General features: G+C 42.9%; 1 protein-coding gene across 6 annotated transcripts in view; it reads left to right on the forward strand.

Annotated features, from left to right (window-relative positions):
• MAP7 (microtubule associated protein 7) overlaps positions 1-27,192 on the forward strand; it is a 135,019-nt gene that overhangs the window by 58,938 nt on the left and 48,889 nt on the right. For all 6 annotated transcript variants that reach the window (XM_077351765.1, XM_077351749.1, XM_077351721.1 and 3 more), the window contains exon 2: positions 26,714-26,815. In XM_077351765.1, coding sequence (XP_077207880.1) covers positions 26,714-26,815 — 102 coding nt within the window. The remainder of the gene's footprint in view (positions 1-26,713; positions 26,816-27,192) is intronic.

Here is a 27,192-nt window from a genome sequence, read left to right on the forward strand (position 1 = left end):
CCTTCCTTCATATGTCTTGGTCTCCAAACCCCTCACCATCTTTGATGCCCTCTTCTGAACACGCTCCAGTTTGTCTACATCCCTCTTCAACTGGGGTGCCCAAAACTGAACGCAGTATTCCAAGTGAGGCCGAATTAGAGCAGAGTACAGCGGTACCATCACCTCCCGTGATCTGGACACGATACTCCATTTGATACAGCCCCAAATCCCATTTGCCTTCTTAGCCACTGAGTCACACTGCTGACTCATGTTCAATGTATGGTCTACTAAGACTCCTAGATCCTTTTCGCACATGCTACTGCCAAGACAAGTCTCCCCCATCTTATACTGGTGTATTTGATTTTTCCCTCTCTTCATCATCATCTGTTATAATTTCACTTTCTTGTCCTTGCAGTGGTCCTGTGGTGTCTCTATTCTTTTTCTTATTTGAAATATAACTAAAGAAACCTTTTTTTGCTATGTTTAGCATTTCTTGGTAGTCTAAGCTCGTATTGAGCTTCAGCTTTTCTAACACTGTCCCTACAATTAATGGTTATTTGTTTATACTCATCCTTGGTAATAAGGCCTTCCTCCTATTTCCTAAATGACTCTTTTTTTATTCCTTCCATTTTCTAAATGACTCTTTTATTCCTTTTATCTAGTTATCAGTGGTATATGGAAGTCTTTACATACAACCCATCCCTGGGTTGATTGAGTATATGGAGAGTGGGAGAAGACACGAGTGCATTACCTCCATTCTCTGCCTCCACCCAATTGCCAGTTTGTGAGTGTGGCATCTGCCCACATGTGGATACTTCCGCTGGACTTAGATGATGTGGCTACAAACTAGCAATCATGCAGAGGCAGAGGGCAGGGCCAGTGCATTCACAGTCAGAGTAGTTCAGCAGTGGAATAGGCTGCCTAAGGAGGTGGTGAGCTCCCCGTCACTGGCAGTCTTCAAGCAAAGGTTGGATGCCTGTATGGCCCCTTCCAACTCTCTGATTCTATGATTCTATGCCTGTTACCCACATATCCAGTCAATGTGTGGAATCATCTTTCCCTTCTTCATAATTCGTTAAGGGTTAAATGGGCAGAGAGTGGGCGGGACAAGTCCAGGTGATAAGATAATTGGAAGGCGCAAAGCGCCTTCTGATTGGCCCCTCACCGGGACAGACAACAGTTCTAGCCAATCGGGTGAGAGCACAATCTAAGCCCTCACCAGGACAGGCCAGAAAGGCTTCTAGACCTTCACCAGGACAGGCTTCTAGGCCCTCACCTGGACAGGCCAGAAAGCAATGGGGAAGCGGAAGGACACCATGAGTATAGAAGGCGGCCTTCTCCTTGGGCCTAGAAGTACACCCGGGGCCTAGAAGTACATTTCTAGGCCTGAGGGGAAGGCCGCACCGCCACCAGGAAGGAGTGGGGGGAAGCAGGCCTTCTCACCGGGCCCAGAAACACTGCACCCAGGGGCAATGCTGTTTCTATGTGTCTCCTGGGCGTCCATTGGGGGGGGGGGGGCTTTCACAGCTTATTCTCATGAACAGGCTTTGAATCTAGTAGAATTATAAAGTTGCAACAGTTCTCCAGGATCATCTAGTCCAACTGCCTTCACAGTGCAGGAAATTCACAACTACGTGCCTGCCCACAGTGACAATTCCATGCCTAAATAATGCCCCCCCCCCAAAAAAAACCAGAATCCCTGATCAGTCTGGCCTGGAAAACAGTGGTCATCTGCATTTCCCTGACCATGTAAGAAAGGGCCACCAGAGCCAAGCATTGATACAGTTATAATCTGCCTAAATTCATAAAATCAACATTTCGATCAGATCTAGCATCTGCTTAAAAACTTCCAAAGATGGAGAACTCACTACCCCTGAGGAAGCCTGTTACACTGTGGAACCAGTCTAAGTGTCAGAAACTTCTTCTGGATGTTTAGCCAAAAATTCTTTGGATTTCAGACCACTGGTTCCCGTCTGACCCTCTGGGGCAACAGAAAACAACTCTGCTCTATCCTCCATATTAGTGGTCCCCAACCTTTTTCAGGCTGGAGACTGGCGGCAGCAGGGAGGGGGATTGCCATGCGCGATCAAAAATGTGCATGTGCAGCATTTCCATGCATGCGCGAAAGTGTTACACATGCACGTTTTCAGCCATGCATGCGCATTGCACATGCATGGCCCTGCTTCCCTCTCCCCCCCTCCCACAGTAAGAAGCTTGCCGGGCCGCAAGCTTGCGGCATGGGAAGTTTCTTACTGCGGGGGGGGAGGGGGGAGACAGCAGCCCAGTGCCAGGGCCTTCACGGCCCAGTGGTTGGGGACCACTGCTCTATATAACATCCTTCCAAATACTGGCTATCATACCATCTCTTAGTCATATTCTCTCTAGCCTGGAAGACCAAGCTGCCTCAACCTTTTCTCATAGGATTTAGTCTCCAGACGTGTCACTATTGTTGTTGCCCTCCTCTTTACTGTTTCTCCACTAGTGATATTGTTTGGATTTGCTTTTTAATGGGTTGACTTTTTCATCTGTTTCCGCACTAAAATTTGCTTCTTCAGGCACAGTCCCGAATTGTCCCCTCGCTTGCCTCCCAGCAAAGGAATCCCCAGAAAACCAGATTTCATATTTTCAAGGGAGGTTTAACAGGGTATAATTCGGGGCTACCCAGTGTGCAATCAGATTTTTCCCCATGGCTGCCATTTTGAGTTGTTTGGGAAAACCCTTTTCTTTGTCGCTGTCCTTCCTCCTCTCCCCCTTCCTCCTCATCCCTCCCTCCATTCTGAAAAATCTACCTTAAAAAAAAAAGGGGGGGGAGATAGATCAAAATGGGTGGCTGTATTTGTCTGTCCATAGCAGTAGAATGGAACAAGAGTCCAATAGAATCTTAAACAACATTTATGGCAGAGTATGAACTTTTCTGAGTTATTTCTCACTTCTCACTACTGCTCACATGGTATCTAAAGAAGTGAGCAGTGACTCATGAAAGCTCAGTCCCTGGCACAAATTTTGGTACTATTTAAGGTGCTATTGGACTCTCGCTATTTCCTCCAGAGGAACTGATCTGTGTAATCTGGAAATGAAATGTAATTCCATGTGATCCCCAGGTCCCACCTGTAGGCTAGCATTTCTACTTCTGTTCAGAGAACATTTAAGGCACTTATATCTATTCCTTTCATCACTTGAGATGGATTTGGCCTACCTGCTTACAAACCATCCAAAAGAGAAAATCTCATCCCACACAGGATTTCTTCCCATTAATAGCTGCAGCTTGCAGATTCTGATAAGACCATATAACGGTAATTGCAATTTGGTCATAGTGGTGGAAGGGATATCCAATGGCTGGGCTATTTGGTGAAATGAAAGTGAAAAATGAAATTGGCTAAGTCTAGCCTGAGAAAAGAAATAAACCATGCATAGGAGAATAACACTATCCCTTCTCCTTAAAGAGAATCTACAACCTTTCAAAGGATGCTAAGTCAAATGGCCAAAGTACCCTTATAAGGGTATAGCGAGAGTACAGTTCTGGTTATAGCAGGGTTCCCCTTGCTTTGCTTACATATGAAGTTTTCCGCAAGTCTTTTGTCAGTAAAGACTGGAGATGCCCAATTTCTCTGGATACAAAATGTCCAAAGATGAGCTTTAGTTTTTCATCCCTGCTATTTTGAATCAACCCAATATATGAATAGTATCATGTGGCTTGTTTTCTACACACTACATGCATGAGGAACTCATTGTGCCCACTGGCTTCCTTGTTCATGTCTCTAACTATATTCATTCATTCACTGGTGATTGAAATGTGCACTCTCTAAAACAGAACAGAAAGTATATTCATCAAGCCATTTACACTAATAATGGGAATGCTATTTAACATACTATTGTTTCAGAGTAGACCTGGCATGAGGTAGACCTGCTGTGTGTGACCAAAACCTGGGTGCAGGAGGACGAAACTGTCACCCTGAGAGATCTAGTTCCACCTGGGTTTTCAGTCATTCATCAGTCTCGGCTCAGTGGGAGGGGACGGGGGTAGCAATCCTTGTCTAGGAGGCTTACTCCTTCAGGGCTCTTCTGGCGCCATCAGTCCTGTGGATAGAATATGTCGGCCTAGGGTGGGTGTCAGTGATATCAGGGCTCTCTCAGCCTCACCCACCCCACAGGGTGTCTGTTGTGGGGAGAGGAATGGGAAGGCAACTGTAAGCCGCTTTGAGCCTCCTTCGGGTAGGGAAAAGCGGCATATAAGAACCAACTCTTCTTCTTCTTCTTAGTGGAGGAATAGCAGTCCCGTGTGACGGCCACTATTGACAAGATGGCTCCTAGGCACCCTCTCTACCCTCACTGGAAGCAAGCTCCATGGTACTCCCATTAGCTTTGCAAATGGAAGAGAGAAGTGAGATGGCTAGAGGGATTGTGGTGGAAAACCCATGACGAAACAGCAAGAACATCTTATCACACACTTATGAGTGTGTATGAGATGGCGGTGAAGGTGGCAAAACATGAACTTTTCGCAGCTGAAATTGCATCCGCTAGCTCTCATAACTATTTAGGATAGTTTGACCTCTTACTGCCCTCAAGCAGGGGTGGAAAACAATAGTAAATTGGATCTGAGCTGGGAAGCATTAGTGAGCTTTTTGGCGGATAAAGTCTTGTTGCTCCGCCAAGACCTTCCTGCTATGATTGATACAGAATGTGAATTGGGAGCTCCGTGGCCATCACAGGGGACGTTGTTTGATGACTTCAGGCGGCTCTCTTTAACCAAAGTGGACAAGCTGCTGGAGTCAATGAGGGTGACCACTTGCTATCTTGAACCCTGTCCATTGTGGTTACTCAAATTGGATGACCACCGGATAGGAGGACCCTTGAGTGACATTGTCAACCTCTCCCTGACATTGGGAGAGTTTCCCAAGGAGCTTAAGGAGGCAGTGCTCAGCCCTTTTCTGAAAAAAAAAAACATTGCTGGATCCATGGGACTCTGCCAGCTACTGCCCAGTATCGCATCTTGGAGGAACATGGTTTAAAGGGCAGCTGCGGACCATTTCCTGGCTTTTTTGGAAGAAACTTCAGCTTTTGATCCATACCAGTCAGGCTTCCATCCTGTTCACAGGGTGGAGACTGTGCTAGTTGCTCTGATGGATGATCTCTGGCGCCAGCTGGATCGAGGCGGTTTGGCTATCCTTATGCTTTTAGACTTGTCAGCAGCATTTGATGTTATCGATCACGAGATGTTAGCCCGCCACATTACGGTACGGGGATTAGGGAGACGGCTTTGCAATGGCTGATCCCCTTTCTCCAGAACCAGACACAGAGTGTTGCAATGGAGGAAGAGTTTTCTGCCCCCTTTGAGCTCCCTTGTAGGGTGCTGCAGGGGGCAATACTCTCCCTCATGTTTTTAAACATCTATACATGCCCCCTGGCACAGCTGGTTCACAGTTTTGGACTGGGTTGTCATCAGTATACAGATGATGCCCAGCTCTATCTCCTGATGGATGGATGGCTATATTCCCCCCCAGAAACATTCACTGGTTGTTAGGAAGCAGTGGCTGGATGGCTCAGGAAGAGTCGCCTGAGACTCAACCCCTCCAAGATGGAGGTCCTTTGGCTGGGTAGAAGGGGCCAGGATCAGGAAGCACGTCTCCCCTGTGTGGATGGCTGTACCTCCGGCCAGGAATTTGGGGATGATCTTTGTTGCCTCCCTATCTATGGAGGATCAGATTACAAAAGTAGCCCAATTGGTGTTTTCCCATCTATACCAGGTTCGACTACTAGTGCCCTACTTGTCCTTGGACTACCTGGCCACGCTGATCCATTCAGTGGTCACTTCCAGACTAGACTTCTTTAACTCACTCTACATGGGCCTTCCCTTTTCACTGACCTGGAAATTACAGCTGGTGAAAAATGCAGCTGCTAGGGTCCTCATGAGGTAATCTTAGAGGACCCATTTCCTGCCTATGCTGAGGTAGCTGTATTGGTTGCCAGCTGGCTTCCAGATCAGGTTCAAGTTATTGGTATTTACCTTTAAGGCTATCTGTGGCCCTCCCCCGATAGTAAATTGAAAAAAATCTGTTATATGCAACTATGTGTATCTATATATTGACCTTTGACGAAGATCAGTATGATCAAAACTTGTTAGATCTTTCATTGTGATCATTTCTGATGTACACACAGGTATTTTGTGTGCCCAATAGATATGATATTCTTTTATAGTTCTTAAACATTTTTGAGCTCTAATAATAATGTCACTTCCAGGCTGTGCTAGAAGCAGTGGCATTGCACCACATAATACAAGCTGTGCCCCCTCATTTCCCATGGCATTTCTTTCATGGACCATTCATGGATCATGAGTGATGGCAACAACAGGAGCTGGGGGTGGGAGATCCTCCATCCTAAGTGGGAAGATGGGGACTCTTGTTGCCCATGAAGACAGTTGGAAGCTATAGCAGATGCATAATGTGGTGGCACTTTTGTTATGTGGAGATGGCTACACATAACATGCACATCATGCTGGTATTAAATGCATTATACTGGCTGCCTGTTTATTCCCAAATTGAAATCAAGGTACTGGTTATTAACAGAAAAAAATTCGGTCTAGTGTTTATGTGTGTACAAAACAGTGTTCTCTCAGGGGCTTTCCGCACCGGGATCCTTGTAGCAAATTGTTTGCTGAACGAAAAATCGCCATTTAAAATAGTGCAATTCGTCATTATGCATACCTGCCTTTGTAGTGGAATCCAGTTGCGTTTTGTATAGTTTCCCACAGGCTTCCGGTCTCGGCAAAAATCGCTAGAAAGGAAGCGCTATTGCCAAGCTTGTCCCACCTCTGGCTGTCAAGCAGCCAATGGGCGCCCGTTAGCATGCTCCCAAACAGCCCCTTTCCCTTTAAGAAAGTTTTTTTTTTAAAAAACACACCCGTTGCAACGAATCTGTGTTGATTCGTTGCAACGGAGAGACCCATCCAGCTTGCAGGTGTATTTGAGCTGCCGTTTCATCGTTGCCACGCTCCTCCCGAGTGAAAAAAAAAATCCCCCCCGCCCTCATGGGCACGATTTTCGGCCGAAAACAATGTGAAAAATAAAGGGAAACTACATCAGCAAATGGGCTTCTCTGTTGTTTGTGCTTAGTGACTAAACAGCTCTGGGGAGGGACTGAAGCCAGGGAAGCCTCTAAACGGAGGCTCACCGGTGCGTTGATCCCCGCTCGCTCGAAGAAAAAAAAATGGTGATCGCTTCGCCGGAAGATCAGAAGAGAGAGTCAGGGGGAGGGACTTTGTAGAAACCACAACAATGGTAACGCACAGAACTTTCCCGCTAGTGTTGCAGATTGGTTGCAGGAGTGTAGCACTTTCCGGAGGGTGAATCCACTTTTGGGGATTTCCCTGAAAGCACTACAACGAAGCGCTTTTTGCGGATCGGTTTCAGGTGTGTGGCAGATTGTCAACGACGCTGTGCATAATGGCAAATCAGTAGCGTTTTCAATTGGCAACCATTGTGCGATTTTGAAGGAGTGCGGAAAGCCCCTCAGTGTACTCCCATGAAGCAACTGTGCTGTTCAGAGCAATACTGTCTTGCAATATTGTCTTGTAGACAAAGTGAAGTCAGATGTAGCAAGCATTGTTGGAATGGCCCTTCTGAGTATGTTTGGAAAGCCCCCACTTTTTGTTCAGAGGCAGTACAAAACTCAATCATTGTACTGAAAAAGGTGAGCTTTTTGAGTGGGAGGTTAACCATCTTAAATGTTGAAATCAAGTGGACTGTAGTGTAGTGATTAGGAGTGCGGACTTCTAATCTGGCAAATCGGGTCTGAATCTGCGCTCCCCCACATGCAACCAGCTGGGTGACCTTGGGCTCGCCAGGGCGCTGATGAAGCTGTTCTGACCGGGCAGTGATATCAGGGCTCTCTCAGCCTCACCCACCTCACAGGGTATCTGTGGTGGGGAGAGAAAAGGGAAGGCGATTGTAAGCCGCTTTGAGATTCCTTCGGGTAGAGAAAAACGGCATATAAGAACCAACTCTTCTTCTTCTATATGTGGGTCAGTAGTTAAGCCTATCTTTCAGAATATTGTGGTGGTATAAATTCATATTTGGAAGGGGCCATACAGGCCATCTAGTCCAACCTCTTGCTCCATGCAGGATCAAAGCATCCAGGAGATAGATAGATAGATAGATAGATAGATAGATAGATAGATAGATAGATAGATAGATAGATAGATAGAGAGAGAGAGAGAGAGAGAGAGAGAGAGAGAGAGAGAGAGAGAGAGAGAGAGAAACTAGAAATGTTTAATTATTTTTATGTCTAGAATCAGTGTCTCAGAACTGACTGATATAAAATTGGTATTTTGAGATATCAGTTACACATTTTGTACATGCTGAAGGGTGAGCCAAATTGTTGCAACTAATGGGAGACTGAGAAAAATGTGGCATGATTGTTGGAATAGATCTTAGTGGCATCATTCCTCTCCAGGAATCATAGAAACTCTATGGTAAAACCTGAAGTCTCTGTAGAAGCTAAAACAACTAAACGGGGACTGTTGTTCTTTAGTCACAATGTGTGAAGATAACACTCACTGGAAAGGACAATAAGGCTAAGAAAAGTTGAAAGCAGCAGGAAAAATAAAAGGAAAAACCAACATGAGATATATTGACTCACTAAAGTAGCGATCTGCAACCTTTTTTCCGTTGCGGACTGCTACCAAGAGGTGGGGGGAGGGCAACCCAGGGCCCCGCGCATGCGCAGCAGCCCCCGCACAAACGCGGTAGGTAGTGGAGTACTCTGGGATCCTGTTGAGTATAAATAGAGTGTGATAAACCATTAGAATAAGGGTTTACATAGAGATATATCAACACCAAAAGCAATGCCTGTGTAAATAATGGCTTGAGGTACAATAATTTTTACAAATGCTGTTGTCCAAAGTCTTTTACTTCAATGTATTGCTTGAAGTGTTCACAGAAAAATCAAGGCATTAGTTTCTGTCAATATGACTTTTCTCAATTGATTTCATATAATTCAATTGATAATTCATATCAAACTGTGTTAGTCACAGAAACCTGAGGGATAAATGTAGACTAAGCTGCGAATGAAACTTGTCATGTCCTTTGGAAAGCTCTTTTTGGAGTGTATGAAATACTTTTTTTATATATACTTTGTCTGCTATGGCTTGGCTATCTTCTTCTCCTTGTTGAGTATCCCATTGTAAACGTGATTGGGGGATCCATCCTGAAGAAAAATAAAGCAGAATTGAAAGAGGGAAGGATTCTGAAGGGACTATACTAACATTTATAAGGAAGCAGAAATAATGCAGTGCTGGGAGGGGGGGGGGATGTCTGTTGCTTGGCAACTAGCGGTTTTGAAAAAGAAATATTCCCACCTGGGTGGAGTGAATGTGCAAATGTATTCTTCCAGAAGGTGGATATATTTATAGCTGAAATTTACACTTGTAAACAATACTTATCTTACTAGAAACCCAGCTGTTATTTCATAGTAACACAGAGAAGAATTATTTTGCAGGATTGCTAAAATTTAATTAACAAATGCTAATTTTCCTTGCAAATTATCAGTGTCTTTCAAAGAGCTTACATTTCAAATATGCTTCTAGCCAGGAGAATTTCAAAATCTAATTTTTAGTCAAGTGTACTTGAGAATATGCTTGGTACTTAGTGCAGCTATTTTTAACATGACTAGATCTAAAATAAGTTACAGAATCCATATAAGCCTCTTGGGCCAGACGGTGGCCCAAGGTTAAAATCCCATACTAAGGATTAAGGTTGTCGCTCCATCATGATATTGTAAAATAAAGGTGAATTCTTTTCTTATGCATTGCATAAAAATACATGTGTGTGCCATACAAGAATTTCCTTTAATTCATCATAATATGAGGTGAAAAGATCTACACAGTCATTCAAACACATACTAACACTTCTAGTTCATACAGATGTAGCATTACTCTCTACCATAATCTACCTAGAGATGTAAACAAATGAGTGGGGAAAAACAGAAAAGACAACAGCATGTTAAGATCAATTTTACACTTTGACCTGATGATGCCTTATGATTGCAGAATTATGTTCAAACATTAACCTGTTAACATTCAAACTTAACTTTCATTTGGTATACCTTTGCTCTCTCACTTACACTGCCTGAATGGAGGCTATATCTTTGATAACTTGAAGTGATTAGTAGTTCTGTTAACTTGTGAAACAAAAGTTGAATCCATAGCTTTATTTTTGTCATACATGCATGTAAAAAAAGATAATGTAATCAATACAATTTGACATAGGCATTGCATGCTTGTATTGGTCAGAGAGACCAATACAAGGATGCAAAATCTTTCAGCATGCTAAATTGCCGTGTGTGGCCAAGTTCTTCCCTCTGCTGATGCCCTGGATTTGTGCTGCTGGCTTTTCATTGAGAATGAGAGGATCTACCACTGGAAAGAAGAGCCCAGTGCACATGGAGAATGTATAGTATGGGATTCTGGATCCTGATGTTATTTTCCAAAAGTTAATTAAAAATCAGGCGGCTCATATTAATGCAGAAGCTCTGGCAGAAGTTGTTGGTTAACCAAATCAAAACCTACACATGCTTCCATGGATTAAATGAGGCAATAAATGGTGGTGCACTTTATGTCACAAGAGTTTAGCAAATAAATGTAGATGCTTTTGTTCGTATTTCCTGATGCAAACTGGCAGGCCCAGTAGCTGTGGCTAAGAAATTGAATTAATAAATAAAATAAAATATCTCTATTGATAGACCATGAACATACATTTCAGTACATTATATTATGATGGATTGATTTGCTCTTGGATTACCTTAAGTGGCTGTGTTGTTGTTGTTTTGCCACAAGCATCACCTGATGATAGATGGTGCTCCTGAAAAAAAATGTCCTTGCCTCTTACCGGGTGAGACTTACCGGGTGAGACTACAGTGGGAGCCAGTTGTTCTATGGTTTCTTGTTAGCTCTGAGTCCTTGAGCAAGAGAACAAGCCCATCACAACAGGAGCAAAGGGGGAAATGCATGCAGGTTGTGTCTATATGTGAGGAAACTGCAGTATATATTTATTGACCAGCAGGCTGGCATTAGGGGCCCAAAGAAGATGCAACTCCTTTTCTGGCATTAACATGGCCACAGCTTTTATTCATAACAACATCCCTCTGGAGGGTTGGCCTGGCATGAGAGTTGGAGCCTGAACTCAGCCGTACCACTGCTCAAAATCAGGAGCCCATGGGCACCCTAGAGCCTTCAACATTCCCAGCCAGGAGAATGGACTCCTTGCCTCCTGGAATCTGTACCACCTGGGGTTTTGGCTACCATTGGCTCCCCGGCAAATGAGCCTCTGGCCATCCCAGCCAGGTCAGCCGCACTCACATCCCTGCCTGCCTCTTAATGAGGCTCCCCCATGCCCAGGGAGCCTGGTATGCCTCCTTCGGGTAGGGAAAAGCGGCATATAAGAACCAACTTTTCTTCTTCTTCTTCTTTTTTCTCTGATATGTTACCTGAACTTTAGGAAACAATGAGACTTGGGAACAGAAAAAGAATTGGTTTTTATACTCCACTTTTCACTGCCAGAAAGTCCTAAAGTCACTTTTAATCACCTTCCCTTCCTTTCCCCACAGCAGACACAGCAGAGGTAGGTGGGGCTGAGAGATCTCAGAGGTTGGCCCAAGGTCACACAGCTGGATACGTCTGGAGGAGAAGTGGGGAATCAAACCTGATTCTCCAGATTAGAGTCCCTTGATCTTAACCACTTCACCACTCTGGCTCTCTTATAGAACACTGGCTCTCCATGTAGAAATGTTTGGTTTTCTTTCAGCTAATTGATGCTGATAGTAATTTCTGCATGGATAGAATTTGGATTTCAGTGTAGGAGGGAATGCATACACTGGACTTTAAAACAGATATTTTAGAGTCTTTAAGCAAGTGAAGAAATGAATTGAGATGTTCACTTTCCTGAATATCAACTTTTTGAGGATTTGATCTGACAATATTATATCAAAGTTCCTGAACTTGAATGAGCAAAAGCTTAAAAGTAGAGAGGGAATGTTCCCCAGTCTCCTCTCCAAGTTTTATTTTAACCCCCCCCCATTAAGTCTGGTATGAATGCACTCCCAAATTATCTTCTTTATACTATTGTGCTGATTTTTTAAAGGAAGTAAACAGTTCAGTTATTCTGCTAATTGTTAAACAGCAAGGAGAACACATTGCCCTAGCCAACTGTTTGATCATATTCAGTATAAACACAATCGGTGCAGCTTTTCCTGCCATGTTTTCAAGCAACAGTGAACTGTTTGGAGTGCTCTGTTTTAAAAAGCTGTTTTTAACAGAAGAAAAAAGTCTGCAAGATAGTCTAAGGCCCATTCAAGTCTGGACATCTAATCTGCTTGGAATTAGTCCTGCTGATTTACTGATTAACAGTTTCTGGGATGGTTTTCTCCAAGGCATTGGGTATAGTGATAACAGGAAGCCAGCATATGATTGATGCCAGTACCATAGTCATCTCATGAGTTCTGTGGTAGGGGAGGTGGATTAACAACATACAATGTGACTTTAACTGTATTGCATAAAGTACATTCTACTGTTTTGGGGTTTTTAGATGGGGGGCAGGAATAAACTGGCAAGGTCAAAGTCGCCACAGTTTCAGAGGATCTGGTGGAATGTTATGAAGTTCTTCTGCTGCTATCTAATCGCTTGCTACATCTTTCCCATTTCCATCTCAAGTGTTACCCACATCTAGCCACTGACTTCCTGCTGTTCCTTCTCCTCCCATGAGTGGAGGTGTCTGTGCTTCACCAGTGGTGTTTTTAAAAGACTAACTTGATTGGCTCCTAGGTGTTTTTTGCTATTAGAGGGGTACCTATGAGACAGATCAATGGAGAAAATATAGCAATTTATGCTTAAAATAAAGCTTTCTATAATGGAGAAATCAATGTGATATTAGAACACTGGGCTAAGACTCAGCAGATGCAGATTCAAGTCTCCACTCCGCTGTTCACTGTTTGACTTTTTTTGGGGGGGTGGGGGGGCTAGACCCTGCTACCATCCCAAATGCTACCTTGCCCAGGCTCCACCCCTAAAATCTTCAGGTATTTTATAAACTAGAGCAGGCAACCCTAGCAGAAGAGCCATGCAGGATAAAAGTAAATTATTTAGAAACCAGTGTTCTCCTGTGGATGATAGCATTTTGCTGAATCTGTCAATTCCACATACTCAGTCCATGTAAATACCTTAGGACCTTGCCACTACATCTGGGCAAATTAAGCATGCGTGCAGTACTGCATACTCTGGCACAGCTCTCCTTAAAAAATCCCCCAGAGTTTGAAAAAAATTGGACCAGGGGGTTCAAATCTATGGACCCCCTGAAAAGGTGCCCCCCATCTAGTCACTTGCAAAAGGCATTTAAATTTTAAAGGAATATGTTCCCTTTAAAGTTTAAATGCCTTTTACAAGCCACAGCAGCTGTGCATTTAGACTTCTCCTAGCTGAAAGTTCACTCCAAAGGGACCGAGAACCCTTTAAATGCACTTCAACTGTGATTATCCAGAGTTCTCCCCAAAAATCTAAAATATTTGGATTTCTGAAAATACTAGACCATTTTTAGCCAAAAATATATCCAGCTGAATTAATTCCTGAAAAATATGGATAAGGTATTTTTCAGCTCAGACTAGCTGAATGCATACCCCTTGTAGGGAACTAAAGCTTCAGATTCTGAACTAGTGATTTAGATACTGGCCCTTCGAGTATGTTTTCCTCCTGCATACAGTATCACATTCCACCAGATCTTTGAAAAGAATTCTTGGCTTTTGTTTGACTTACTGCACAAAGTTGTCTGAAAGCAGGGGTTTCTAGAGCTGTTTGTCTTGTCACCTTTTGAGTTTTACTCTGAATGATCTGAAGCTGTGTGGGAGATGCTGTTCATGGTGATTAGTCAGCCTTCAGTTGTTTGTCCTTTGGCTGCCAGCAAGCTTGAGAAGAATGAAGAGGAAAAGAATAACACGCGCTTTTAAAAAAATGTTGATAGGAGGACAGACAGTAGGACAGCAGAGACTCTGTACTAGATCAGCCGCTAGGAGACTTGTTTCTGAGGCGTGCTCCACATTTCAAAGCAAGGCATTGTTCGTGAAATACAGCTGGTTGCTATGCTGATGTCCTTAAAAACAACCAAGTAGAGAATCAACATGTTTTACTTGTGTTAAGAGGGAAACGGAGAGTACTGCTAATGGATTTTGCTCCAATGATGGGAGCATTTTACAGACGAGATTGTGCATAGAAATAGCTGGAATTTAAAATATTAATGATATTCTGTGACAAGTATAATTTATGTTACATGCCAGGAGTAGAGCAATATTGATGATAATGCTCTTGGATTTACAGAGAACATTTTGTTGCCTTTAATTTCGGGAACTGCAAGGACACAGCAATTTGACCATCTACATGTATTTAATGCCAGCTTCACACACACAAATGAGTGTCAGAATTATTCAACAACAGTGTAATTAAATTGCCTTTTTTCATCCCAGCTATACCTTTGGATTTTCTCTCCCAAAGAGAATGACTATAACCAAATATATGAACACTTATAAACAAGATTCAGCAACTCTTTTTACATTTCCAGATGCACCCCCTTCTTGATTCATAGTTTGTTACAACAGTCTATGATCTGACTATAATGCTGCAATATTTCCTGTAAGTCACTAATTATCCACTAATTGTCCTGGTTTTAACAAAAAAAGCCCTATAATTCTTTGATGCCCTACAGCAATTTCTCATTGCCTTCTTCTGGATGCCAACAAACTGGTTGTATTTTAGGTCATTTGTAGGTCAGTACATTTCTTCAAAGACTTCTACATTCTGCCAACCTGTGCAACAACCCTATTATGATTTCCATGAATGTAAATGGCTTGAGGCAAAAGAGGTGACTCAGAAGTTCATAATCTTGACTCAGTTGGTTGACTCACTGACATTTGATCTTTAAATATAGTATCTGACATATAAACAGAATGGAGGGAATTTGGGGGTTGTTAGTCCAGATAACTAATTGTATAAATGGACACTACATTTATGCATTAATTTGTTAGCGGCAAATAGCTTGTATTTAGTCATGTCTCTCTTGATCTATGTGATTTGTTATGCCAATAAAGTTTTCTTGAGTCCTTGTTTCAGTGGCAAACCATTACAATTTAGAAGGGAATAAAATGCCACATTGAATAGTATATGCTTGTAGCATCTGCCCAAGTCATTGTAGAGGTCTACCTTAGAAAATTAAAGTGCCAGCTGGCAGTTACTGCCGTGGCAGTAGAATTTTAATTTAAAAGGGCAAAATTGTCAGCATTTTAAGTCTTAGCTTATCTCTTCACAAAAAGCAACCACCTGTTTCAGTTAGTTGGAAGGTTGGGGGGGGGGCGGCATGGGGAATGACAGCATGAGATAGCATTACTTCCAGTGAAATTGCAGAAGCAATGGCAGTAGCTTTCCAGTTACAGTTTTTTCTGAAACGAGGCCGTCATGCTTGTTACTCTGTTGAGTTGTGTTTTTTTATTCCCACATACACAGTGCTGATTGGAGCAGTGGCAGGAAATGAAAGCTTGAGGTGAGGGAATGTCCTGCTCAAGGGTCAAGGGCCCTAGTTTCAGCCAAGGCAATATTGTGTATTTTCAGGATTAGCAGCTCTGGGTTGGGAAATACATGGATTTTATGGATGTAGTCTGGGGGATGGTGGGGTTTAGGGAGGGACCTCTGCGGGATATAATGCCATAGAACAGGCTTTCTCAACCCGGGTTTTATGAAACCCTGGGGTTTCTTGAAGGCCCTGGAAGGGTTTCCTGAATAAGTGGGAATTAATTATTTTATATATTTATAAAATGTGTTAAACATTTTTCAGATGATACGACCATAGATGGTCATGTCAAGCCACCCACCCCTCCCAAAATGGCCAATGACATACCTGGACGGAGTGGGAAGGGAAAAGGCCCTGGGTGGACATGTACACAGCTATGCTTCCCAACCATTTTCTGCACAATTATGCCACTTCTGGAGTTTCTCCTAGCCTGAAGAATGTTTCAGGGGTTTCTCAGTGATAAAAAGTTGAGCCATGTCTCCAGTGCAGCCATCCCCCCCAGGAGGACTGATCTTGGTCATTTGGAGATAAATTATAATACTAGGAGAACTGCAGGTACCACCTGGAGGCTGGCAACTCTGCATTTTGAAAAACAAATTTCATTTTACTTTTGTATTGATCAAGATATATCACTGAGAAAGGACCACCCAGGATTTGAAATTTAGATGGGGTAAAATGCTTGGTTGTTCTAAAACTCATCTCAATAATGTGTCAACTAATTAAAGGAAATGCCTGAGCTAGTTGGGACATGTTAAGCACTGCAGTATAATTAGTCTAGATCTGATTAATATTATGAATCCTGTTACATTTACTTCTTTTTCTTCTGCAGCAGCTGCAGGTTGAGTTGTCAGCCAATGACTAGTATTTGACAGAAGATGGGGGGCAGGACATGGGGGTTATTATTGGCCTAATTGTATGATGCCACATGTGGGGAAGACCCAAAAGTGACATCACACTGCTCTAAGAATTATAGGGAACTCTATGCTAAAACTGTAGCTCTGGAAACTCTATGCTAAAACTGTAGCATTTCCAACAATTCCTAGAGTGTTGTGACATCATACCAATGGAGATTTTTAGGCTATAATCTGTGAAATCCATTGATTTGTTGGAAGTGACAATTATCTTTCAAGTATTGTAATAGGAGTCATTTAAGTGCAGTAATGACAAGGAGAGTCTGTTTTTGTTGACCATCAAGTGGCCTCCAAGAGATGGGCAGATAATTTAAAAGTACATCAACATCCTCAAAAAACAATGAACATTCTTCCTTCAAGGCTGCTTTCTCCCTAAGAGCTGTGTGGCATGCTGGAAGCAAAGAACCGTGTAATTTGGCCTGCCCAGTAGTATTAGAGCAGCATGAGAACCAGCCACAGGGATGTGCTGACAAAGTCTGAAAATATGAATTAACTGAAGGAGAGAACATGGATAGATGGGCTCCATATCTATTAATGTGATCTTAGAATGAATTCTACTGCTGTTGCAGGTTGCACAGTACAGTGGAAAGTTATAAGATGTCACTGCCAGACCATTGCAGTTCAAATCATATGCACAGTAAAAGATTAAAAGTAATAAACAGTTCCTCCAATGTACCCCCTGGTGTTGATGATTGAAAAAGATTTTATGTGGTTTTCACCCCTCGTTTTTTCTTTGCAAGCACATTTGGTTAGGACTGAGCTATGAAAGAATTGTTTGGATTTTAAATTTTTGATATATTTGATTAAGAATAGTTTGCACAAATATTTATGAGCATGATTTGTTTCTAATAGCATAAAATGAAGATAGATGTATTTCATTTTTTATAAAAGAGAATGATTCTCTCTTTGAGCTGCATGACAAAAGAATAAACAGGACTATTCTGTATGTTCCTGAAGTGACTGAATGTTTTAATGATCCAATATAACATTTAGGTAAAGGAAATGCATTTGTTTTTAATGCTTCCAGTAATCATAGAATATCTTGAAGACATAAAAACATATAAATGCATTGTATGTGACTTCTGGGGGCTTGCTCTATATTTTATAAGTGTGCAGTCCATAGGTTTTGTTTCATAAACATGTATGATATCTTTTTAGCACAAGATTTGGAATCTTTTGTTTATATTAAGCAATTACATTTAATTTTAAAAGTGTCTCTGCAATTACAGGTCAGCCAGTATTATAGAATGTATTATGTAGTAGAATACTAGAGCCATTGTGGTTTAGTGGTTAGAATATGAATAGGTATGAATCCCTACTCTGCCATGAAAGCTTGCAGGGTGACCTTGGGCCAGCTATATATTGCCTAGCAGGAGAGTACATGGGCCCAGAAAGAGGACAAATAAACTAGAGTTGACTTTTTATTGACATAAAATTGGCCACAGCTTTGTTTTAACCGCTAACAGGAGAGTTGGCAGAGCATGGGGAGGACGTCTGACATCTTGTGATCAGCAGCCTGCAAGGAAGCCCCAGATCCCAGTGACACCACAGGAGTTGCCAAGCAATCGGCCTTCTCATGGAGCATAGCTCCCCTTGCCTGCTGGGACCACCAAGGGGAAGCAAACAAACTGGAGGAACCCTATGGCATGGGCCTCTGCTTGATTCCCCCAGTTGCCCCGCTAAGTGAGTTTGTCTGTCTCCTCAGCCAGGTTGGCACTGTGGTTCAGCATCTGTGCAACCTCCAAAGGAGGCCCCTATATTGTAGAATCTGGTTTGCAGACGCGGGATCCCCCTAAAAACTGCCAGAAGTGACAAAATGTAGCAAAACTATTAACATACAACTTATTTCGGCAGAATAGCTAGTAAACAACATGCAAATACTAGAACCATAAATAACAATTGAAATAGGCTTGGTGGGTGGGAAGCTTCCAACTGATCTCCACGGTGAAAGAAGGTGAGCTCTGAGCAGACTGCTTCTTCTAAAGAAGCATGGCCATGCCCCCGCAAGAGTATGCTGTCAGCCACAGTTTTGGTGGGCTGTTCTCATGCCATCAGGTACTGCTGCATGCCCACCTTGCCCTGTGACCTCTTCCTCAGCCCGGCCCTCTGCAGCAGCAAACAGGCGACTGCAGATAAGGGTTGGCCACGCTTCTCAGTATAACCTACCTCACATGGTTATTTTGATGATGAAAGTATGTTTTGCTGAAGCTAGGTAGGCTTAAATCAGTGGTTAGGGTGTTGGATTGTGGAAAACTATGTTCAAATATTCACTGATCCCTACAGCTCAGTGGGTGGCCTTGGGCTACCAGTCTCTGTCTCTCTCTGGTGTAATGTAACCTACCTCAAAGGGTAATTATAAGCTACTGTGAACTCCTTAGAGGAAGGGCAGAGCAAACATTCAGTATATGGAAAGTCAGTACCTGAAAGGAAAGACATTCTGGAACCTCAAGGATATCTCCTTCAATTTCATGAGAAAACAGTACAATATAAATTCAACAGATTCATGTTTCGTTTTATATCTTGCACTTATGGTGCTTATCTGTAGCTTCTCACAGAAACTCTTGTGGGGATGTGCAAACAGAGTTTTGCTTTTCTAGTTTCAGTACATGATTTCCCACCACCACCTTATTATTATCATTATTATTATTTAATTTATTGCCTACCGTTCCCCAGAGGCTCCCGGCAGGTTACAACCTCTGTTAAAAACCCAGTAAAAACCCCTTAACAATTAAAACAGATTACTACATAAAACCATAAAACCATAAGACACGGCGGCAACACAACCCCATACTAATAATATCCTAATCATCTAAGAAAGGGGGGGAGACCATGCAGATCTAATTCGCTACTGCCACTTCTGTAGAAGGAGCCCCGATCTACCTGGCCACCCGGCCTCATGCATAGACCTGGCGGAAGAGCTCCGTTTTGCAGGCCCTGCGGAAAACTGAAAGCTCCTTCAGGGCCTGCAGCTCCTCCAAGAGCTCATTCCACCAGGTCAGGGCCAGGCACACTTCTGTGGGGCCAGGAATGACCAAAAGATTTGCACCCGCAGAGTGTAAGGCCCTGCAGATATTACAGGAAGGAAACTGGAGATTATGTGAATCTTTCCAGGCCAATATTTATTAATTATCAAGACTACCAGCAGTTTTGGGGAAGTAGTACTGAAATAATCGTTTTTTCACTGCATCCTTGACATTGCACTTCAGCAGCTGTGCAACTGCTACACAACCTGGCTAGAACACATGGAATCTAGAAAATATTAAATAAAAATTAAATGTGTAGAAAGGAAGTACAATACTCTATAAGGCTGTTCAGATTTGTAGATCTGTGAATAACAGGGTTTTCAGTATTACATGTGATTGGCGCTTTTTGTTTGACATTAATTTTATAGGTTCTCCAGAACAGTGTATCTGAATTGTTAGTGACATTGCTTTCAAGAGAATGTCAGATGTGGTATTTTCCAGAATGGCAGAATACAACTATTCTTAGTCGCCTTTAGAATGCAGGTGCTTAAAATATATAGGCTATTGTAAGGTAGCTCTTTACTTTTCCTTGAAGCTTTTGGACACAAGCTTCATATAAATGTGTACAGTAGTACACATCTTGCTCTGCCTTTTTAGTTCTTGTTTGCCTATAGGGACATTCTAGTCTTTCAGGGATGTGTGTATGTTTTGGTCTGGTGTCCAAACAAATCAGTCCCTTCCTTCTAGCTCATGCATTCCCCAGGAACTGGGGATTTGTTTTTAGGAAGGAAACAAATTGTTTCAAAGTGCTTCTATGCTATTAGATATTTACCTGGAAGACTTGATTCATACATAAGATTATCAAGCAGAGGGGCAAGGTCTTGTACTGTTCCAGCACCTTATTTCCCTCTGATTAGCATATAGGCTGGAATTCAAAGAATATTGGATAAGTCTTATGGCCTGCCATCATGGGAAGCATTTACCTAGAATACTGCTTCCCTTCCTCTTCCCTGTCTCTCAGCTGTCAGAGGAACGTGGTAGAGTGCAGTTCTTAGACATGTTGCTGTCAAAGATGAAACATACAGTACAAAAAAAGCTAAGGCTATTGATTATCTGCTTAGGAGTTGATGATATGAACTCTTTGGCTTAGTTAGGTCTCTTGCCTTCTCCACAGGGTACAGGTCTTCCCAGAGGGCTGTGGAGAGGTTGCCTCAGCTGTTTTTCTTTCAGGTGGATTTTCACAAGATGTTGGTATGTGCTCCCTGACCTTAGCTTTCTTTCAGTATTATTATTGCCATGGAGAAAATAGTGTAACAATGCTGGCATTACTTACAGAGTGCAGAAGAAAGTGTAAAAAACTGCAGTAATAACGACTATTTTCACTCCTGTAAGAATGCCTGTTAGGAAAAGAGACTAAACAGACTACATTTAACTCTAATATATTCATTTCTGCATTTGAAAAGTGACAAGTGAGTTGGTTCAAGTGACCTGAAGGGTAGATGGCACCTTCCATTAATTTTATAATTTTATAAATTTATAATTTATAATAACATTTTTCCTTTGCCCCCAGAATATGAATTGTTGGAGTTAATCTGAATTAAAGATATGTATTATTCTGATTGATATAATTTGAATTGATGATAATATAACATTACCACATCTTATGATTAGGTAAATATTGTCATCTTGCTTCTCATTTTATTGGGACTCCTTGCCATCTGAAACCCATCCCGGGCTTAATGGGGATCCAATGGGCGTTAGCCTCTGTCTCCCCAAACTACCTGGCAATATGAGCCTGCCTACCCAGCTGGGTTAGCATTCTGCTCACATATGTGCCAATCTCTTAATGAGACCCACAAAGACAGAGGGAAACAGATGTGCAAACCTGTTTCCCTCAAAAGGATTCTCCCCATGCCAACCCACCACTGTGACAATGGACTTACCCGTGCTGTCGGTTGGCGGGTAGGGGGCCGGCAGAGGAGCGACGGCTCCATCGGCCAAGCCTGGGGCTCCGGCGGGTGCGCTGCTATGGCAGCGCGCACGGTGGGGGGCGGGGACAGGGGTGTTCTTTTAGGACGTTGCTGGGCTCCTTCCCGCCTCTTTGCTGGCTGCGCAGGGCGAGCGACCCACCCACCCTCCCCTTTTTTCGTATTGTGTTTGTTATTAAATTGCATGATGTTCATTGTCACAGCGTACGTTGGCACAAGAGAATGAAGCTGTTTGAGGGGAATCGGTGTGCGATTGGTCTCCCCGCAGTGACTGGGGCCTCATTAAAGAGGTGGTGGTAATGAGCTACAAGCAGATCCTGCAGGGTAGGCTTGTGTAGCTCGTTCATGACCAGATGGGCCTGGTGGTAACCAAGGAGGTTTGTGCCCCTTGGCCCTCCATTCTGGGTCATCTCCCAGGTATAGGCTCATCCACATGGGAGACCCGTATTCTCAGCGGGAAAAATGATGGGCTCCCTGTGGATCATCATTCGGATGCTGCAGTCAGCGGACTGCGTAGGTCAGTTTCATTCACTTGTTGCCTCCAACCCTCTGTTTTGGGTGTTGAATAAAAGCTGTGGCCAATTTTAAATGCCAATGTATTTGGAGTCGTGTCTTCTTTCCCAAGGGTAGCCCCTTGCCTGCCAATAAACAGTAGAAAAAAACCTAACATTAAGGTCTATCACAATACACAACCACGTACGGAACAGAAAAAGAGGGAGGGCGGGAAGCTTCCTGCAGCCATGTCAGGGAGGAAAGAGGCCGAGCGTGCATGCCCAGCTCCACAGTAAGTCGCAGCTCTAATTGTGGCCTGTCTGTGCATTTTGGAGCATTGGGCTTTTCCTCATAACACATTCCAATTCTTCCTCTCTTTTATAGGATGGTTGGATTTACAAAACAGGAAATTCACCCCTCTTGTATTTTAGCAAGTACAGCAGGGGTAGTCAAACTGCGGCCCTCCAGATGTCCATGGACTACAATTCCCAGAAGCCCCTGCCAGCATTCGCTGGCAGGGGCTTCTGGGAATTGTAGTCCATGGACATCTGGAGGGCCGCAGTTTGACTACCCCTGAAGTACAGGGTTGAAGTCAAGACCTGCCGTAAGTTTTTATCTCTCTCTCTATGCCTTTTTATATATGAATAATTTTTATTTATTTAGATTTAGATTTATTAATAGGTCCCATTCACAGTTTGTGAAGGATTGTGATAATTTGATACAAAATTGTCTGAGGGAGAAAAACTTCATGAACTAAAGCAGTTCTTTTGAACATCTGTTCTTCCTTGGGTGTGTCTCTTTTTTGCTTTCCTAGATTCTGGCAAGTACATCAAACAGGGCCCTTCCAAATTGTGACCTAATTAATCACTTGGGAGTGGATTCGGATGACTTAAAAGACTGCACATTAAATTGGCAGGAAATAAAAATGACAGAAACAAAAATAGGAAGTCAAACAGGCTGAGCACTGGTTTACATATTCAGCTGGAAAGGCATAGTGGAGAAATAGTACAAGCTTTTGCGGGGCTTATTCTATTCAGCCACCCCAAGCACCTCCCTTCATGCTGCCCCTGAAGGTCTATAGTTCCCAACTCTGGATTTGGAAATAACTGAAGATTTTTTGGGGTGGAGCCTGTAAAGAGAGGGTTTTGGGAAGGAGTGAGATTTCAAGAGGGGAAACCACCATAGAGTGTACCATCCAAAGCCATTTTCTCCAGGGGAACTGATCTCTGTCACATGGAGATAAATTCTAATTCCAGGAGATCTCCAGGCCCCACCTGGAGGATGGCAACCCTATGAAGGGTTCATCACAGGCTCCTGATACAGACCATCCTGAACCTGGATGATGGCAGCGCACATGAGAGACCACCTTCTTCTGCGCTTCCCTGGCAGGTTTCAGTGCTTGTTTCTGCAGGCTGTACTAGGCAGTGTTGCTCCAAGTATCATCTGTTATAGCAGCAGTGTTAGGAATCTGAGGCAATGATAAATAAACGCAGTCCATATCTCCCACCCTGCACTGAGAAGGGAGCAGAGCGGTACAGTAGGCAAATCTGGCAACTATAGTGTACTGGTTCATTTTAATGTTTTTAAACTGTTAGGGCCATTCCGCACAGATTCATTGTAGCAGGAGTGTGGCAAATTGTAGTCGCCACTAAAATACAGTTATGCACAACGTCGTAGACAATCTGCCACACTCTGAAACCGATCCGCAAAAAGCGCTTCGTTGTAGCACTTCCAGGGAAATCCCAAAAAGTGGATTCACCCTCTGGAAAGTGCTACACTCTTGCAACCAATCTGCAACACTAGCGGAAAAGTTCTGTGCGTTACCATTGTTGTGGTTTCAGCAAAGTCCCTCCCCCTGGCTCTCTCCCCTGATGAAGCGATCGCCTTTTTTTTTTCTCAGAGTGAGCGGAGAGCAACGAACCGGCAAGCCTTCATTCACCCAGTGAGGCTTCCCCGGCTGCAGTCCCTCTGTTTTAAGTCACCAAGCACCACACAGCCCCACTTGCTGGTTCCCTTTATTTTCGGCCAAAAACCACGCCCGTGCACAGGGGGGGGTTTCACTCGGGGGAGCGTGGCAACGATGAAACGGCAGCTCACACGCCACCTGCTAGCTAGATGGGTCTTTCCGTTGCAACAAATCAATGCAGATTCATTGCAACGTGTATGTGTGTGTGTTTTTTTTAAAACCTGCCTTAAAGGGAAAGGGGCTTTTGGGGAGCATGATAACGGCCGCCCATTGGCTGCTCATTTGATTGACTGCCAGGGGTGGGACAAAGCTCGGCAAATATCGCTTCCTTCCTAATGATTTTTGCCGAGACCGGAAACCTGTGGGAAATGATTGAAACGCAACTGGATTCCACTACAAAAGATAACATAACAAATTCCACTATTTAAAATGGCGTTCTTTCATTCCGAAACCAATTTGTAACATTGATCCTGGTGCGGAATGGGCCTTATTGTTTTAGGACTGTTTATCATTTGTTTATGTTGCAAACAGCCCAAAGACGGCTGTGCTGAAAGGGTATAATATAGAAATTGAATAAATAAATAGAAGCACTTCTTCACCTAAAAAGTAATTGACATATGGAATTTACTGCCACAGGTGGTAGTGGCTGTTATAAGCATAGACAGCTTCAAGAGGGGATTAGAGACATATGGAGCAGAGGTCCATCAGTGGCTATTAGCCATACAGAACACTATGTCTGGGACACTAATGCCCTGTATTCATGGTGCTTGGGGAGCCCAAAGTTGGAGGGTTTCTGGAGTTCTGACCTCACTAGTGAACTTCCTATTACACCTGGGTTTTGACTGCTGTGGGACACAGTTGTAATGCATTGGCTTGATCCAGAATGGATTTTGCATCTGCCATGTGGCTGTGGAGAAAGCAGTTTGGGGTCTCCCCAGCCTCACTGATGTGTAGATTGACTCTCAAATGTTACAAGAAAAGGAGAAACTAGTCCATACAGCAGAAAATAAGTCATCCAAACAGGCTCATCTAGCCTCTGCCTCTTGTGTTACCATTTCTTAGCATCCTTGTCTTCTGTTCCCAGAATCTTAGTGCCAGCTGTCACGATCACTGCATGTATGCAAACACAGGGAGCTTGTTGGCAAAAATGGCCAAAACTATAGAGCCTGTCATTGCATGTGAACTAAGTATTCACTAGTATGTTCTAAACATGCTCATGTAGCAGGATTCCTTTTTGTTGCCACCACCAAAATAATGAATTGGAGATATGATTGTCTAGTACTCTTGACATCTACCCACAACTTCCTTTTAAGAGACACCTCTTCAAATGAAGAACTGTCCATCATAGGGTTGCCAGGCCCTCACTGGCAGGGAATGGGGATGTAAGGTTGCCAGATCCAGAGTGGGAAACTTCTGGAGATTTGGGAGTGTGCACTGGGGAGGACAGGAGCCTTAGAGGGGTAGAATGCCAAAGAATCAGCAGTGTAAAGCAGGGGTAGTCAACCTGTGGTCCTCCAGATGTTCATGGACTACAATTCCCATGAACCCCTGCCAGCGTTTGCTGGCAGGGGCTCATGGGAATTGTAGTCCATAAACATCTGGAGGACCACAGGTTGACTACCCCTGTTCTAAAGCATCCATTTTGTCCAGGAGAACTTATCGCTGTAGTCTGGAGATGAGCTGTAATTTTGGAGGATTCTCCTGGAGGCTGACATCCCTAGTCTTTCCTCTTTCAACTCTCCATGGATGCAGAGAATGCCTTGAACAGTGGCAGGAATTTATATTCAAGCAGGTGGTTCGCTGCCTTCCCTTTGTCTCTTGGTAAGCGTAAGCCAAGATAGGCATTTGTGTAAGTGCAGACAGGCCACCATAAGGCCAACTGTAGAAAGAAAAAATAACAGTCATTGGTTACAAAATAATACAGTTGAATAAAGCTGTCTACCAGCTACTGAGCAAATTGCCTATGATGGTGATTAAAACTATTCTGCTTACCACTTAAGTTTCCAGATTACTGTTTCAGGACAGAGCTATTTTGTGGCTTCTTTTATTGAAGTCTTGCTCCAATCCCTCTAAAATAAATGTAAAAAACACTGACATTTCCAAACTAAAAATCTCATTCAAGACAAAAATGTCCTCAACAAAAAACAGCATTCATCCTCGGGAACCTATTGGGCCCCTTAAAATTCATTCCAAGCTCCACTGACTATGGATAGGAAAAGGTCCCTTGTTCTCTTGGCTACCACCAACATGTGAATTGCCTGCTGCTGGCCTGGCAGATGGGAAAACAAAACAGAAAACTGAATTTGCAAGCCTGTGTTTGCCCAGCAAACAGCCTCCTGAATTTACCTGTTAATCTCTGAGTATTCTCAGAAGCACAATTTAAACATTTATTTTACGAAACTGTAACTTTGTATACATAATTCGATTTTTTTTCTTGCATCTGCAGCTTGATCAGTTCTTATAACACTGAGAATTTTCACCATCCAGTATTTCATATGCAATGAGAAACAGAACATTGTGAGAAAAGGCAAGGGGGGGGGGAACCTATTTTTCAACAACCTGAGCTAGAAAGTCGCTTTCCGTGTTATCGGACAAATTCTTGTGTAAATTTCTGTACTGAGTAGTGGATTTCACATATGAGCTAAAACTAATGCGATCCCCTAAAATAATGGAGGAAGATGGAAAGCTATTCCAAATATAACTGGCTCAAGTTATTTTATTGTGTAAACAACAGTTGTGTAAAATAAATGACAACAACGGTTTAATGTAGAAGTAGTAGTGTGGTTAATTGAATCTTCGTTTCTGTCTTTAATTGTAGTATCTGAAAGTTCTAAAGTTCAAGACAAAAAATCTGCTTCATCCAACCGTCCTTCCTCTGCTGTTGTCAGCCAGAACACTCACAATACTGGAACTAAGCCAGGTATAGTTTATCTTTTTATCTTTACTTGCTTTCTGTTACCTAGAAAGTATCTTAAAAATCATTTAATTTAAAAAGTAGTATTTTGTTTTCCTTGTCATATTTCTTCAGGTACTGTTGAAACTTGTATATTAATTTATTTTCTAATATAAAACAAACATTTGAGAGAACACAATGTACCTTCCTGATACAAGTCACACTCTCTTTACTAGGTACAATTGATGAACAATAAGCAATAGAACCAAGCAATAATAACTAGAAAAGAAGTATGTTTTTGTTTATCAGGAATAGCTGAAGTTTTGAATTGGGTATGAATATGATAATTAAGCAGGCATGCACACTTTAAAAGATATGTATTCACTCAGGAGCCTCTTGTGGCG

Source organism: Paroedura picta, chromosome 1 (assembly GCF_049243985.1).
Source record: "Paroedura picta isolate Pp20150507F chromosome 1, Ppicta_v3.0, whole genome shotgun sequence".
In the NCBI taxonomy this organism is placed as follows: domain Eukaryota; kingdom Metazoa; phylum Chordata; class Lepidosauria; order Squamata; family Gekkonidae; genus Paroedura; species Paroedura picta.